We start from the raw sequence: 12,341 nt of genomic DNA, 5'->3' as shown, positions 1-12,341 counted from the left end.
AAGGAAGATAGTGGTGCAAAGGAAAAGAAAAATAGGAGGTAGCATACAGATCTCAGGAAGAGAATAATGAATTGGATGTAACTTGTAAATGTAGGAGAATTGCTAGTTATGTTCTGACACTTTTCATTCTACACTCAATCCAATATCTCGTAAGGCAGAAATGAGGTAGTTGTGTATCAGCACCTTACTCCTTTAGGTTTTCCTTTAAGTACTTTGTTTTATGTAATTTCAGAAGTTGGAGGTATTGAAGGTTGCCATAGGAAGATGGTATAGACAAGTTACAGGACAAAGGATTTTACAAGGAAAATTGTGTTGCAACTTGCAACAATCTGAAATAGAAGTTTTGTTTTGGTCTTTTGCAAATAGTAATCTAGTTCTCTCCCAAATTTTTGGTATGATCGAGCTTGTCTGCTAAAATTCTCCCAATGTATTAACTTTCCATGATGTTTACAAAAAGTTTTTAATTACCTACAGAATTTAGTTATTCATTGCATTGACAGGTTAAGCAGATCATCCTACTTTGTTCTTAAGTTCATGCAATAACTGAAATCATTGATGGACATCAGTATAATGTATTGTTGAAGCATGCAATAGTGATTTCGGTACTATTGCAAAATTTTACTTTCTAGCTGAAAGCAAGAGGTTCTTTCATTTTCAAAAAATAAAAAAGCCTCCAAATGGCAGAGTATTTTATTCACAGTATTTCCACAAATTGATCTTTTCTGTTAAGTGCTTCACATAGAAGAATAGCAGCGTACTGTTTCACTGTTATCTTATTTACAATACAGCATGGTGATCTTTTAGCTACGGAACATATTATGGCCCTAGATATAAATCAAATACGGCATATAATTCATTGAATTGACGTCATGATATGGTGTTCTGCTCATTCTTTTGTTTGTTTGTTTTACTGCATTTCCTGCCAATTAATCCTGTTATGCTCAACCTGCTTTTACCTACATGTATTCCAAGGAGTTAGCGCATTGGTTTACGGTGCCGGGATTCTTGAATGAACCAACTCATCCTCGGAATGACATGGACTAGATTTGAAGGCATCCCAGGTCTCTCTCTCTCGAGTATTATGTGTATGTACATGTGCAAACCACACACACCATGTGTTTCTACTTTTTTTCCCCTTATATTTATTAAGCATACATGATTGCATGATTTGGCTCATTGAGATAATAGGGCAAAAGCCGTAGAAGGGTTTCAAGTTTCGCTCTAGTTTCGCTCTAAAGGTTTCGAGTTTTGCTCTGATGAGGACTCCTATGAGGGGTTAGAAGAGGATGGAGGCAAGGAGCGAGGATGCCGATAAGAATTTGATGAGCCTCGTCTCTAGTAAGAGAAGTGGCAAAGAGCGAAAAATGAGTTTAGAGTTTGCTTTGGTAAGATTGTCTCTGAGGGTCAGCTGGAGGACGGAGGGCACAAGGATGCCAATAAAAATTTAGCAAGCCTTAGCATCAGTTGGAGAAGAAGGAGCAAATGGCAAATGGGTGGGGTTCACTCCAATCAGAGAAAGAATGGATGAATAGGTGGAAGTGTAATGGCGAAAAAAGGTTATTGTTAGGGTTGAACCATTGAAAAGAGTATATAGGTTAGGTCGGGTTGGGGTTTGAGTTGATTATTGTCTACAAATTCAAACCGAAACTGAATTTATTCTTTCAATTTGAAAAATTTTGAAACCGAAATGATAGGTTCAGATCAAGTTTGCTGTCCAGTGGGTTTTTTACACAGATCTAGTTTTAAGCATTGCTGGACGGCATGGATGTACCTCCAGCGGGGTAATCCACATGCAATCTGGCCTATTTTGCGGTCTGGGCCTAGCTTGGGGAAGGGAACAGCAAAGGTTCCCTAAGAGGGGGGTTTGAGACCTCTGACAATCCCAAAAGTTCTCTTTTTGCTTGAAAAAGTAAAGAATTCTTCCTTACCTTTCATGCACGAGAAGTCCGAACACCGAAAAGAAAAGCTTGGAATAACCACTAGCTAATGCAACCTTATGATACGGGTTGTATATATTGATGCCATCCAGATCGAAACCAGCATCAACACAGTATTTTGCTCTCTCCAAAATGGCTCACATCTACACTGATTTCCAGCCATCCATCGAATGGACGCAAGATGCCAAGAATAATGTGCTGCGCATTTACCTTCCAGGTATAAGATAAAACTTTTATCAAGCTATGATAGATAATTTTGTGAGCTCCTGCCGTCCGTCCGTCCGGGTGTGCAGGCGGCGTGCGCGCGTGAGAGAGAGAGAGAGAGAGAGAGAGAGAGAGATTTACCTGCAGTACAATTATCTAGGTACCAATACTTAGAGGACACATCACTCTGAAATTTAAATCCAGGAGATGCATCGCCTAAAATTCAAACCCAGAACTTTCGATTGTTAAGTAGAGTGCATTAAGTACCAACCGTGCGAGACTCTCTTCATTATTACCACCACCATAATTTTTGCAATTATTCGACTCTGCATTACATATTTACATTCAACTTCCAACAAAGGAGGCCAAAAAAACAATCCTTGATGTTTGGATGCAATAGTCATCATTTACTTCAGTGCTTAATTAGTACTGGGATCAGTTTTTTTTTCCGTAGTTCTCACCGGAGATTCATGGGAGAAGTGACAAAACTTCAGAACACCTGATATTTTCAATTTCTAGGTGGTTTCTCTGTGCATCCCAACATCTTTCCCATGCGTTATACCTCCCAGCAATCATGGCATATAGCCCATTTTACCCGCTATTCACCCCAATAGATCATTCTCAGAAATCGCATACCAATATGTGCAAGTGGCCTCATAAGAAGAGTCATCGCGTGGAAGGCATGCTGATCATTCCAAATCTAATCTGTTTTTCATGTATTTCTTTTTCTTTTGTCTTAAAATAAAGGTTTCCGTAAGGATGAGTTCAGGGTCCAGGTCGACAACTCTGGGAAGTTGACCGTAAAGGGCAGGAGGCCACTTGGCGATGGCAAATTCATGCATTTGGAGCGGGTTTTTGCGGTTCCTAAAGATTCACATACTGATAAGATCAGCGGGAAATTTGAAAGCGGATGTCTCTCTTTATTCATGCCAAAGAAGGTCCCAAAAACGGCAGAACCACCGATGCGGATGCCCGTCCCTCGGATGCCTAGCCCACCTCAACCCATCCAGGAAGCGGAGCCAGCGGCTGATGACATCAAAGAGGAAGCTCCAATACAAAAAGACCAGCCAAAGAGTAGTGCGAGAAAAGAGGAAGAACCCATACAAAAAGTGAAGGCAAAAGATGGAGAGGAGATAAAAGCAGCAGCTCCTGTTCATGAAGAGAGGCCGCTCACAGATGAGAAGAAAGAGGAACACCTCATCCAAGACGAGCCTATTCGAAAGAAGCCAATGAGCAGCGCGGCCAGCGATGACAGGTTTGAAAAATGTAAGAAGACAGGGTTGGCTTGGAAAGAAACAATTGAGGAGGGGGTGGAAAGGTGGCTGGATTATGGATTGATGGATGGATTATTGGAGACAATCAAAAAGAATAAAGAGGTCATTGCAGTAGCTGTTGCAGCCTTCTCCGCAGGGTTTTATGCGTCTGGAAAGCTGAGGTCAAGTGGAAGATGAGAAGGGCATTCAACAGCCATCTGCAGTTGCACCTTGCCCTATATAATGCTGTTAAACAGCTTCTAATGTGCTAAAATTCACTAACTACCACAATTATTTTGATCTGCATGAAGATCGAAGAATGTGAAAAAATTAATGATCCATTATTGTCATTCAGTCAGATGTAAGGAATGGTATACTAAATATTGGAGTACAACTGTTCAAGCATAAGTTCTCTACATACGAGGAAGATTATAGAGGTACATAGTGAAATAAAAGTACACATACACATATGAATTCAGGGCTAGGTTTAACTCAATGCAAGAAAAAATGGCCTGTAATACAAATGTAATTATTAATATAGTGATACACATGTTCCAGGCCTTATTGATATATCAGCTCTATCTGGGACTCCAGCTGGGAACCCCTCTTTATGTTAAATAATAAATATTATTTTTCTTATACAATAGTTGATATAAACTTTACAAATCAATTACATTGAATTAATAATTTGGTAAGAGTTGATGCTACATAGTACATACAGTTCAAGATGCCTCCCACACCTTGTAATCTCTTCCTTCAGCAGCCACAACCCATTTCTTGGGAGTGCTTGATGGTTCATAATGTCCTGGCCCAATTTTGACTGCAACCTTCTCATCAATCTCAGCTGCGTACAGATCCCTCTCTGCCTTGGTTATCTTTACCTGAAGCATACAATATATCGTGAAATTCAGAACATGTGGATTGCTAAAATGACACTATTTAGGAGCCTCGTGCATTGGGTTGCCATTTACATCAGAAGTAAAGAAATGATGTGTTCATTTGGACATTTCATACAAGATTCATTGCCAGTCAGAAGTGAGACACACTAAACAACTGATCATACACTGAACCACAATCAAACTTGTCACTGAAGATCAAAACTTTAAACACCATGAGGGAAGTATTTTTATGTTTTTCTGTCTTTTTATTTTTCTTCTGCTGTTAATGTTTCGATCATGATAAATGTTACTTGGCCACGAAAATGAAACTCTTTAATTCCTAACTACTCAAACTGACCAACCAAAGCAGTTATAAAGCCTTAGCAAGGAATGTGGTTCACAAAATCATTTTTATATATCGCATCCATGTCTAATAAGGGATTGTTCTTTATATGTTTCAGACATAAAATACATGAAGACGTCTTTACTTCGATGTAGAGCATCCGTACCGTACTTCTGCAGTGAATCTTCTTTTGACGTCTTAGTGAGATTAATCTAGAAATTTCCTGCTGATGGTGAGAGAAGATGTGGTCATAAAAGACTGCAGGTGTGCCAGGATGTGTCAGGATGTAGGCATATCCTTGCATCTCCTTACCGGATGGGAATCTCCAATGACCCTGCCGAAAAGATGAGGTGCACCATCAGCAGAGTTGCCATTATTATGAGAGAATAAAGTCTCATTTAGATATTTAGAGAACCTAACTTGTTTTCAACATTGCGTTATGCAAGATATTACAAGTGCTCAAATTAATAGATCACCAATATGAACGGTTTAAGATCGATATAATTAGTAACAAATAAAACTGTCTCACAATATCTACAAAAACTAACAGAAGGGACAGGTAAATTCTCAAAAAACATTCTGACAGATACAAGTCTTAAGCATTTAACATAATCTAATGGTGTATTTTCATAAGTAAACAGCTAGGCATTCAATGGCAGTGTTTTTCCTTCATTCCAAGCACTGTATTCATAGGAGGGCAATAAATTCATTGTTTACAAAGAACTACAAATACTAAATGACAGATGTACTGTTGGCTCTGTCAAGTGAGTGTTTTCTATAATGTCCTTTTTTTTTCAAAAAATTGTGATTTGAAAGTTAATGGGAAAAAATAATTATCTAGGAGAAAGTAGACATATAGGTTTATCCATGTGTCCGCATGATGCTTGAAACAAAGATAATTTGGAAGTCCATATATAAGAAAATTAGAAATATGACCTTTCATGGGTGCGTCAATGATAGTAACATTAGCTCTAGCAGTGAAACAAATAGTAATGAAGGAATGAAGTAAAGGCAGGAGTGGAGCTTGAAACGGAAAAAAGTTGATTATATTTCTTAAATAGTTATTCAATTTGTATAATTGTATGGTTCAAGGCTTTTGCTGGTGTTTCCCATGTTTGGTTGGCCTTATGGCCTCGGTGGTATTTGGTGTCCTTGTATTAGCAATGTTTGGTGTACAGTGGCCATTGTATTAAGGTTTAAGCTTTACCTCCACATACAGTCTAGTCCATATTGATTATGACAGTGGTGGGCTGGGCTGAGCTCCCCTGCTTGGGCTAACTTACTAAGAAAGCAAAAAGAATATTGCCTCTAGCAGGCAAGTTCAAGTCAAGTTGTGCAGATCAACCTGCTGGCAGATATGAATTTGGTAATCCTGTCCCATTAGCAGGCTGGTTGTGGGTTTGGGTGAAGAATATATTTTCAGATAGGAATCTGACTCTTCACAAGTATAGACTGAAGCCTTGACAGTTAAGGTTACAACACGTACGGCATATCAGGACTTGCGAACATCGGTGAAATGATCAATGCACCCTTGGATCTTATCTACATTTAACAGAAAAATTGAAAGCTGTTTTCAAAATTTGATCATTGCATTTTATGCATATAAAAAGCAGCAAATAATGTCAAATAGTAACATGCAAATTAAAGATGTGTACATACCAACATAATTCTTTCTATTCCAACCAGTAGAAACAATTATGGATAAACACAAGACAGATATTATTAAAGAGTAGAATATAATGGTAAAGCCAGGATTCAATATTAACAAAGGCAATAAAAATGTAGGTTGACAAGTTTGAGATAAGAGTATACAAAGAATAGATCCCACAAAGGAACATTTAACGTCAAGGGACTGCGACCAACAAAAATTAAAATTAGTTCATGAATCATTCAGGTATTCATCAGGAGTTCTAAGATATGCATCTTCCTCGCTTAACAGTGTTCAAATCAAAGAAAGAACTATGAATAAAGTTTTGTGACTATTTTGAGAATTTACTCAATATTAAAGAGAATCAAGTTAGAATAGGAACATTAGATAGCATCCACTTTAGAATAAGTTGTTTACAAACATGTAGAAAAATGAAACCATTAAAGATCGTAAGAGGCAAGATAACTTTAGGCATTTCATACCTGAGTAGAGCCAGTATCATGATTTTCTATAAATGTAACAGCACGAGATGGCCACCAACCTACAACCCCAGGTGGCTTCCCCTTTTGGTCAGACAATCGCCAATACTCACATTTTCCCAAGGCCTAGAAGGAGAAAAATAGCCCGTTAAGTTATAAAATGATCTAATGACATTTGTATTACATGATGCAGCTTATGAATATAAGTAACCTGAAGGCAGATGTGTTTGCAGTTGTTACTGTGGGCAATGGGTTTGGGAAATCGGTAGAACAAGAAGCAGGAGATGAGCACCAAGAGAAGTTTTCAAATAGCAAAGATGCATTCTCCATGCAAAATATGAAGGAAGCATCTTGAGTCTTGTGATTCACTCAGAAACTATGTCTCCCACAGGTTTCTCTACACTCCCAGATATTCTAGGCATTCCCATATTTTGGGGAAACCAAATCAAATCTGCTTTTCAAACAAGATTGTTGGAAGCACAGATGCATGGAAATACATTTCCTGGTACCTATGGCTATTGTGGCCTAGACATCAGGATGACTGTCAGGATAACCAGAAGTTTCCAACTTTCCATGAACAAAAAAACTAATGAATCAGTCATGCTGAAAACCAGAAAGACAAAGTTGGTTGCATGCAATAATCTCATAATTGGAGCGCTGTTATATCATTATGATTGTAATTATGATTATTTGTGTGTATTTGTCTGCAATCCACAACTCAACAAGACCATCGCTTCCAAAACCTTGTGAACAGATTTAATATAAGTCAAAATCTCAAATTTTGACTCAGACCCTCAATATAACACTTGACTATCCTGGTCATGCTGCCCAACCCTCTAAATTTTCTTGCATTTTAAAGATTCAACCAACATCGTTGCATAAATGTAAAAGTCACAACTTTTCAGAAAATGATGCTCCACACTTAGCAATAGAGCATACAGAATACATATGCCCAATTGAAAGGAAGATTCTAGATCTTTTAGGTACCAATAACCATGAAAACCTTTTGGTTTAACCGTCCCAAAGGCTCAATTATCATATAAGTTGATAAGCTGGTCAACATAATTATCTTACTCATATGATAACTGGCTAATGTAAGCCCTCGTAAGTCGCATTTTTTAGTGTTCCTCAGCAAGAGTAAATGACAGCAAAGCTAGCAACTAAAGTTTAAACAGTACTTGTGTTCTTTTGATAATATATAGATAATTCTAAGTGGTCCTAATTCAAGTCAGAGCAGTATAAGAAGTACAAAATAATAGCACTAAATCTAAACTATATGAAATGGGTTACAGCTTTTATAATCACATAAACCCACCAGCCTCAGAGTTGAGATGAGCTTCAGTAGATAAGCAGGTTATAGTTCTTTAAGTAGTACAACCTACTGTGATTTCAAAAAATAAAAGTGGGACATTGCAAAGATAAGGAAAGGAGTCAATCTTACAGTGTGAAGGATTCCTTTAGTAGTGACATCAAAGGCACCAGCAGTTCCATTTGTAGCATTTATCCAATCAATGATTCTCTGCCTGTGAGCGTCTTGATTATGGTCCATTTCACCATATGTATAACTGAGAGAGTCCCAATACTCGCCCACTGCAAAATATGGTTCACTTGCTTCCAAGTAGTCTTTTACATAACCACCCCAAAACCCTCGGACAAAATCTAATCTCCACCCATCATATCCAACTTCTTTTCTGTAAGTAAAGCATTACAATATAACCCAGAAGATGATTTTACATTCTGATTAAAGCATGGAACAGGAAGTCACATCCAAAGGAATGACAAAAACAACAATACGTGACTAATGAAGTAAAAATCATCAAGTCCAAGAAGCTAAAGGACATGTTTGGTGTTGCATCTGCTTTTACAGAAAGTCTTTCTAAAAAATCACGTTCATTTAAGTTCTGAAAGAACATGTACATTTTATTATGTTTGGCATTTTGGTAATGACATATCGTAGAACTAGTTTTTATGCATAGGCTTCCCATGTTAGCTAGAAAGCTAGCTTCTAGCTTCTCCTAAAGGTAGTTTTAGACATTTAGTTCTTGTATAAGCACCTTTCAAATGAGAGTGGCAAACACCTGGGGTAGCAACAATTGACCTGACCTAGAACCCTGACCTTACCTGAATCTATTTGGGCCGGATATTGTTCAGGGTCGTTTCAATTCGGGTTGGGTATGGGTCATTTTTTTTTTTTAACTAGAACTTTAAAGGGTTGGGTCAGAGCACTGACCTACCTAGAGTCATGATGGGGACATCAGCTAGGTCCCCATTTTATTTGCATATTTGCTTATTGTTATTTCTGGGTTTATTCGTGTTTTAGGATTTATTTGGGGTTTATTTTATTCTGAGCTTATTTGCATTTTAGGGCTTATTTGTGGGGAATTATTTTATGTAAGGGGTTTATTTTAATTGTTCTTATGGGGCCCTATTTAAAGGGAACTTTATGCTGATTAGGGTTTTAATGAAGAATTAAAGATTTCTTTCCCCCACGTTTCCTCTTCTTCTCTTCTCCTCCCTTCTCCTTCTTCTCTTCTTCTTCCTCCTTCTCTTCCCCTCTTCTCCTTCTTCCATTTAAAATTTGGTCCGGCATCAACTTGGTATCAGAGCAAGGCTGGTTTTGCCCCTGCTGCCAAAGCCCCGATCCAACAACAGCCCTTCTTTCCCATTGGTTCTCACGGTGCTTCAAGGAGAACAGGGCCTTCCCTCTGTCAGCCTGTTCAAAAAAAAAAAAAAAAAAAAAAAGGATCACTGCCGAGTCTGTGAAGGCCCAGATCGACAGCCACCCGCATCCGACCCTTCCTCTCTCTCGGTCTGTGTTTTCATCAGAGCAAAACAAAAAAAAAAAAGAGAGTCTTCCCCGTAGCCGAGCAGTTCCACTGTGCCCCTCCCTGCTGCAACCAGTTCTTTCCATCAGATCCTCCGGAGCCCTCCCTGCAGCACCGCCTCTGGTCCTCCACCGGAGCCTGCAACCGACGCCACCACCACCGGTGTATGGCCGAGCGCCGACAGATCCCCGGTTTCCTGTGGCCGCACGAATACTACGCCGTACGTCGACCACGGACACCGGAGCGTATCGAAGGGCCACGCGTGACTCCCGCTGCCGGAAAGAAGAAGGGCGTCGCCGATCAATTCTCAGCATTATCCCTCGGCACTGTCGACGCATCCGCCGACCACCGCCCACAGGGGAAGCCCAGCCGCTGCCACGACCGGCCGCCGCCTGTCGCCTCCGACCACGGAGCTGCGGCCGCAAGCTCCGCCGCCACGCCGTTCGGCCGCTCCGCAACCACCGCCGAAGCGACCGGGCCGTTCTCCCGAATCAATCGGGAGGTTGAAGACGGGTGGTAACGGGTAAGTTCTAAACTCGTTACCCCAAAACCCGATAGCCCGGGTTCACATCCAGTAAGTTTAAAAAAAAAAAAAAAAATCCCGTAGGATCACGTGACCTGCACGTGTTTCCAAAAAAAAAAAAAAAAAACCTCTGTTCTGCCGAAAAGGAAACCCTAGGGTTTCCACCGTCTCCTTCGCCGCCGTCGCCGAGCTCCGCCTGCAGCGCCACTACCAGCCGCTCCGCCTTTCCTCCTCGCCGCCATCGTGCCAACCCCACTTCTGCCGCCTCGCCGAGCTCTGCCGCTGCTCATCTCTCGCGGCAGCCTTTTCATCCGTCCAGCCACCACCCCTCTCCCATTTTCCCTCCCTTTGTCCGCCTCCTCGTACATCCTTGCCATTTTTCCTCACCATCGGCCGACTCCACAGGCCGCGTCCCACCTACCTCCACCATCCACCACCGCACCCGCCGCCGGTTCCGTGTCCGAGCGCCCATCAGCCAAGCTCTTCTCCCGTCGGCCGCTTCCGTCCCTCGCTGAGTACCATCGACTTCCCTTCCCCCTTCTTGCACTCAGTCGGGTCATCATTGTGGGCTTCATTAGACCCACTTTACACCCACCAAATTCACAGTTGGGCCCAACAAATCTGGCCCTGTTTTCACTTGCCCATCAGGCCACATCCGAGCCCGACCAGCCTGGTCCAGTTCCTTGCAGCAGGCCGCCAGCCCAGCCCGCGCGCTGTACTGTAGCACGGTCCAAGCCCAATTGACCGCAGATCCTTTTACTGGCCCGATTCAGCATCTTCTTCAGCCCGTTCCAGAAATTCAGAAGGTTTTGTGCTGCAGCCCGAGTCCACGGTTCCAGCTAACTTCGCCCGGTACTGACTTCGTGTTCGAGACTCCACGAGCAGATGATTCTGGTCAACTGCATTCACCACAGGTAATAGGTTCTTCCTCCTTTGGGCTTGCTTATCTAAATATGTTCTAGTTCTCTTGCATGACAGCCCTATTTTGAAACTTATTTTCTTGTCAAACTGCAAAACCTAGAACATTTTCCACCACACCCGTCCTACCTACCAATTAAATCTAAATATTAAATTAGCACACCTTAGTGTCAGGACATCATCAACATCCATAGATCAGATTACTTTCAGATTTTGAATGACTGTAAAACGTGTTTGCAACCTAACTTCTTATAGTGACTAATTTTCTACTTTAATTTTGAAATAACCAAAGTACAAATTAGTAACATTTAATTTTAAGTTATTTTTGTAAAAAGTTGCTGATTTCCGAATTCATAGTAGGTTGCATTAGTGGGTTGCATCAGTAGGTTGTCCTGCATTACATTTGGACAATTAGGGTTCATTAGTAGTATTGCATATCATATCACCAATTAGAGTCGTTCCTGTATGCCCACCCGTAGTGGTAGAGAGTACCTCCTCACTGACTCTCAGACCCCTCTATCCACCATGGACCCCAGAGTTATACAAGATATTCTGGAACAATTAGCTGCAATACGAGCTGATCACGACGAATTCAAACGTGAGATCCGTGCTCTAGTACAACACCCTAGGACTCCGAAACCATCATCCCCAATCGCAGCTTATCCCGAGTTTGGTTTGACCACACCGCCTGTAGCTTTTCCCCATCCCCCTAGGAACCAACATTATCCTGATCACCAGCGCGATCTTGACGAGCGACTACTTCGTACCGTGCGAGTAGAAGCCCCCACATTTGCTGGTCAATTAGAGCCGAGCGTGTACCTTGATTGGAGAGCAGCTATGGATAATTATTTTGAGTAGTACGATATGACTGAAGATAGAAAAGTACGGTTTGCCAAAATGAAGCTTATTGGGCAAGCTCACTGGTACTGGCATAACGTTGAACATCGGCGTGAGACCCAGAGGCTTCCACGTATCACCACTTGGGAGGATATGAAAGAAAAACTGAATGAGAAGTATCTGCCATTCTCTTACCGACAACGCCTTATGGATAGGTGGCAGAAACTAACTCAAGGAACTTCAATTGTTGCCGATTACATTGCACAATTTGAGGAGTTTCACATGAGGTGTGGTGTAATCGAAGAGGAGACTGTTACTCTTTCTAGGTTTCGAGCAGGACTCCGTGAGGAGATCCAGAAAGAATTGATCCTCCGAGAGATTACTACCCTTGGCCAGGCATACCAATTGGCTCAAGACGTGGATAGTTTTTTACGAGTCCCTGTGGTGAGACGTACCGACTCTCGGTTTTTACCCCCAGGAGCCCGACCTAATCAAA

The 12,341-nt window shown here is 41.2% G+C and overlaps 2 protein-coding genes across 3 annotated transcripts in view; one reads left to right on the top strand and one right to left on the bottom strand.

Moving 5' to 3' along the window:
- The first annotated feature begins 1,251 nt into the window (after positions 1-1,251).
- Positions 1,252-4,064, top strand: LOC103720460 (inactive protein RESTRICTED TEV MOVEMENT 2-like). Its single transcript, XM_008810170.4, has 2 exons — positions 1,252-2,154; positions 2,889-4,064. Exons 1-2 carry the CDS (start codon positions 2,019-2,021, stop codon positions 3,590-3,592), a joined length of 840 nt encoding a protein of 279 aa, XP_008808392.3. The 5' UTR covers positions 1,252-2,018; the 3' UTR covers positions 3,593-4,064.
- The window catches only part of LOC103720447 (alpha-amylase 3, chloroplastic), a 32,670-nt gene continuing 24,219 nt past the window's right edge, over positions 3,891-12,341 (bottom strand). The window contains exons 10-13 of one of the 2 annotated variants that reach the window (XM_008810160.4): positions 8,184-8,433; positions 6,746-6,868; positions 4,787-4,949; positions 3,891-4,275 (exon numbers count right to left, since the gene is read on the bottom strand). In XM_008810160.4, the coding sequence (XP_008808382.2) occupies positions 4,235-4,275; positions 4,787-4,949; positions 6,746-6,868; positions 8,184-8,433 (577 nt within the window). In that variant the 3' untranslated portion in view covers positions 3,891-4,234. Of the gene's footprint in view, positions 4,276-4,781; positions 4,950-6,745; positions 6,869-8,183; positions 8,434-12,341 lie in introns of both variants that reach the window. The other variant, XM_008810153.4, reaches the window with a different exon arrangement.

Source organism: Phoenix dactylifera, chromosome 11 (assembly GCF_009389715.1).
Source record: "Phoenix dactylifera cultivar Barhee BC4 chromosome 11, palm_55x_up_171113_PBpolish2nd_filt_p, whole genome shotgun sequence".
NCBI classification, from domain to species: domain Eukaryota; kingdom Viridiplantae; phylum Streptophyta; class Magnoliopsida; order Arecales; family Arecaceae; genus Phoenix; species Phoenix dactylifera.
This window is presented reverse-complemented; position numbering and strand designations above follow the sequence as displayed.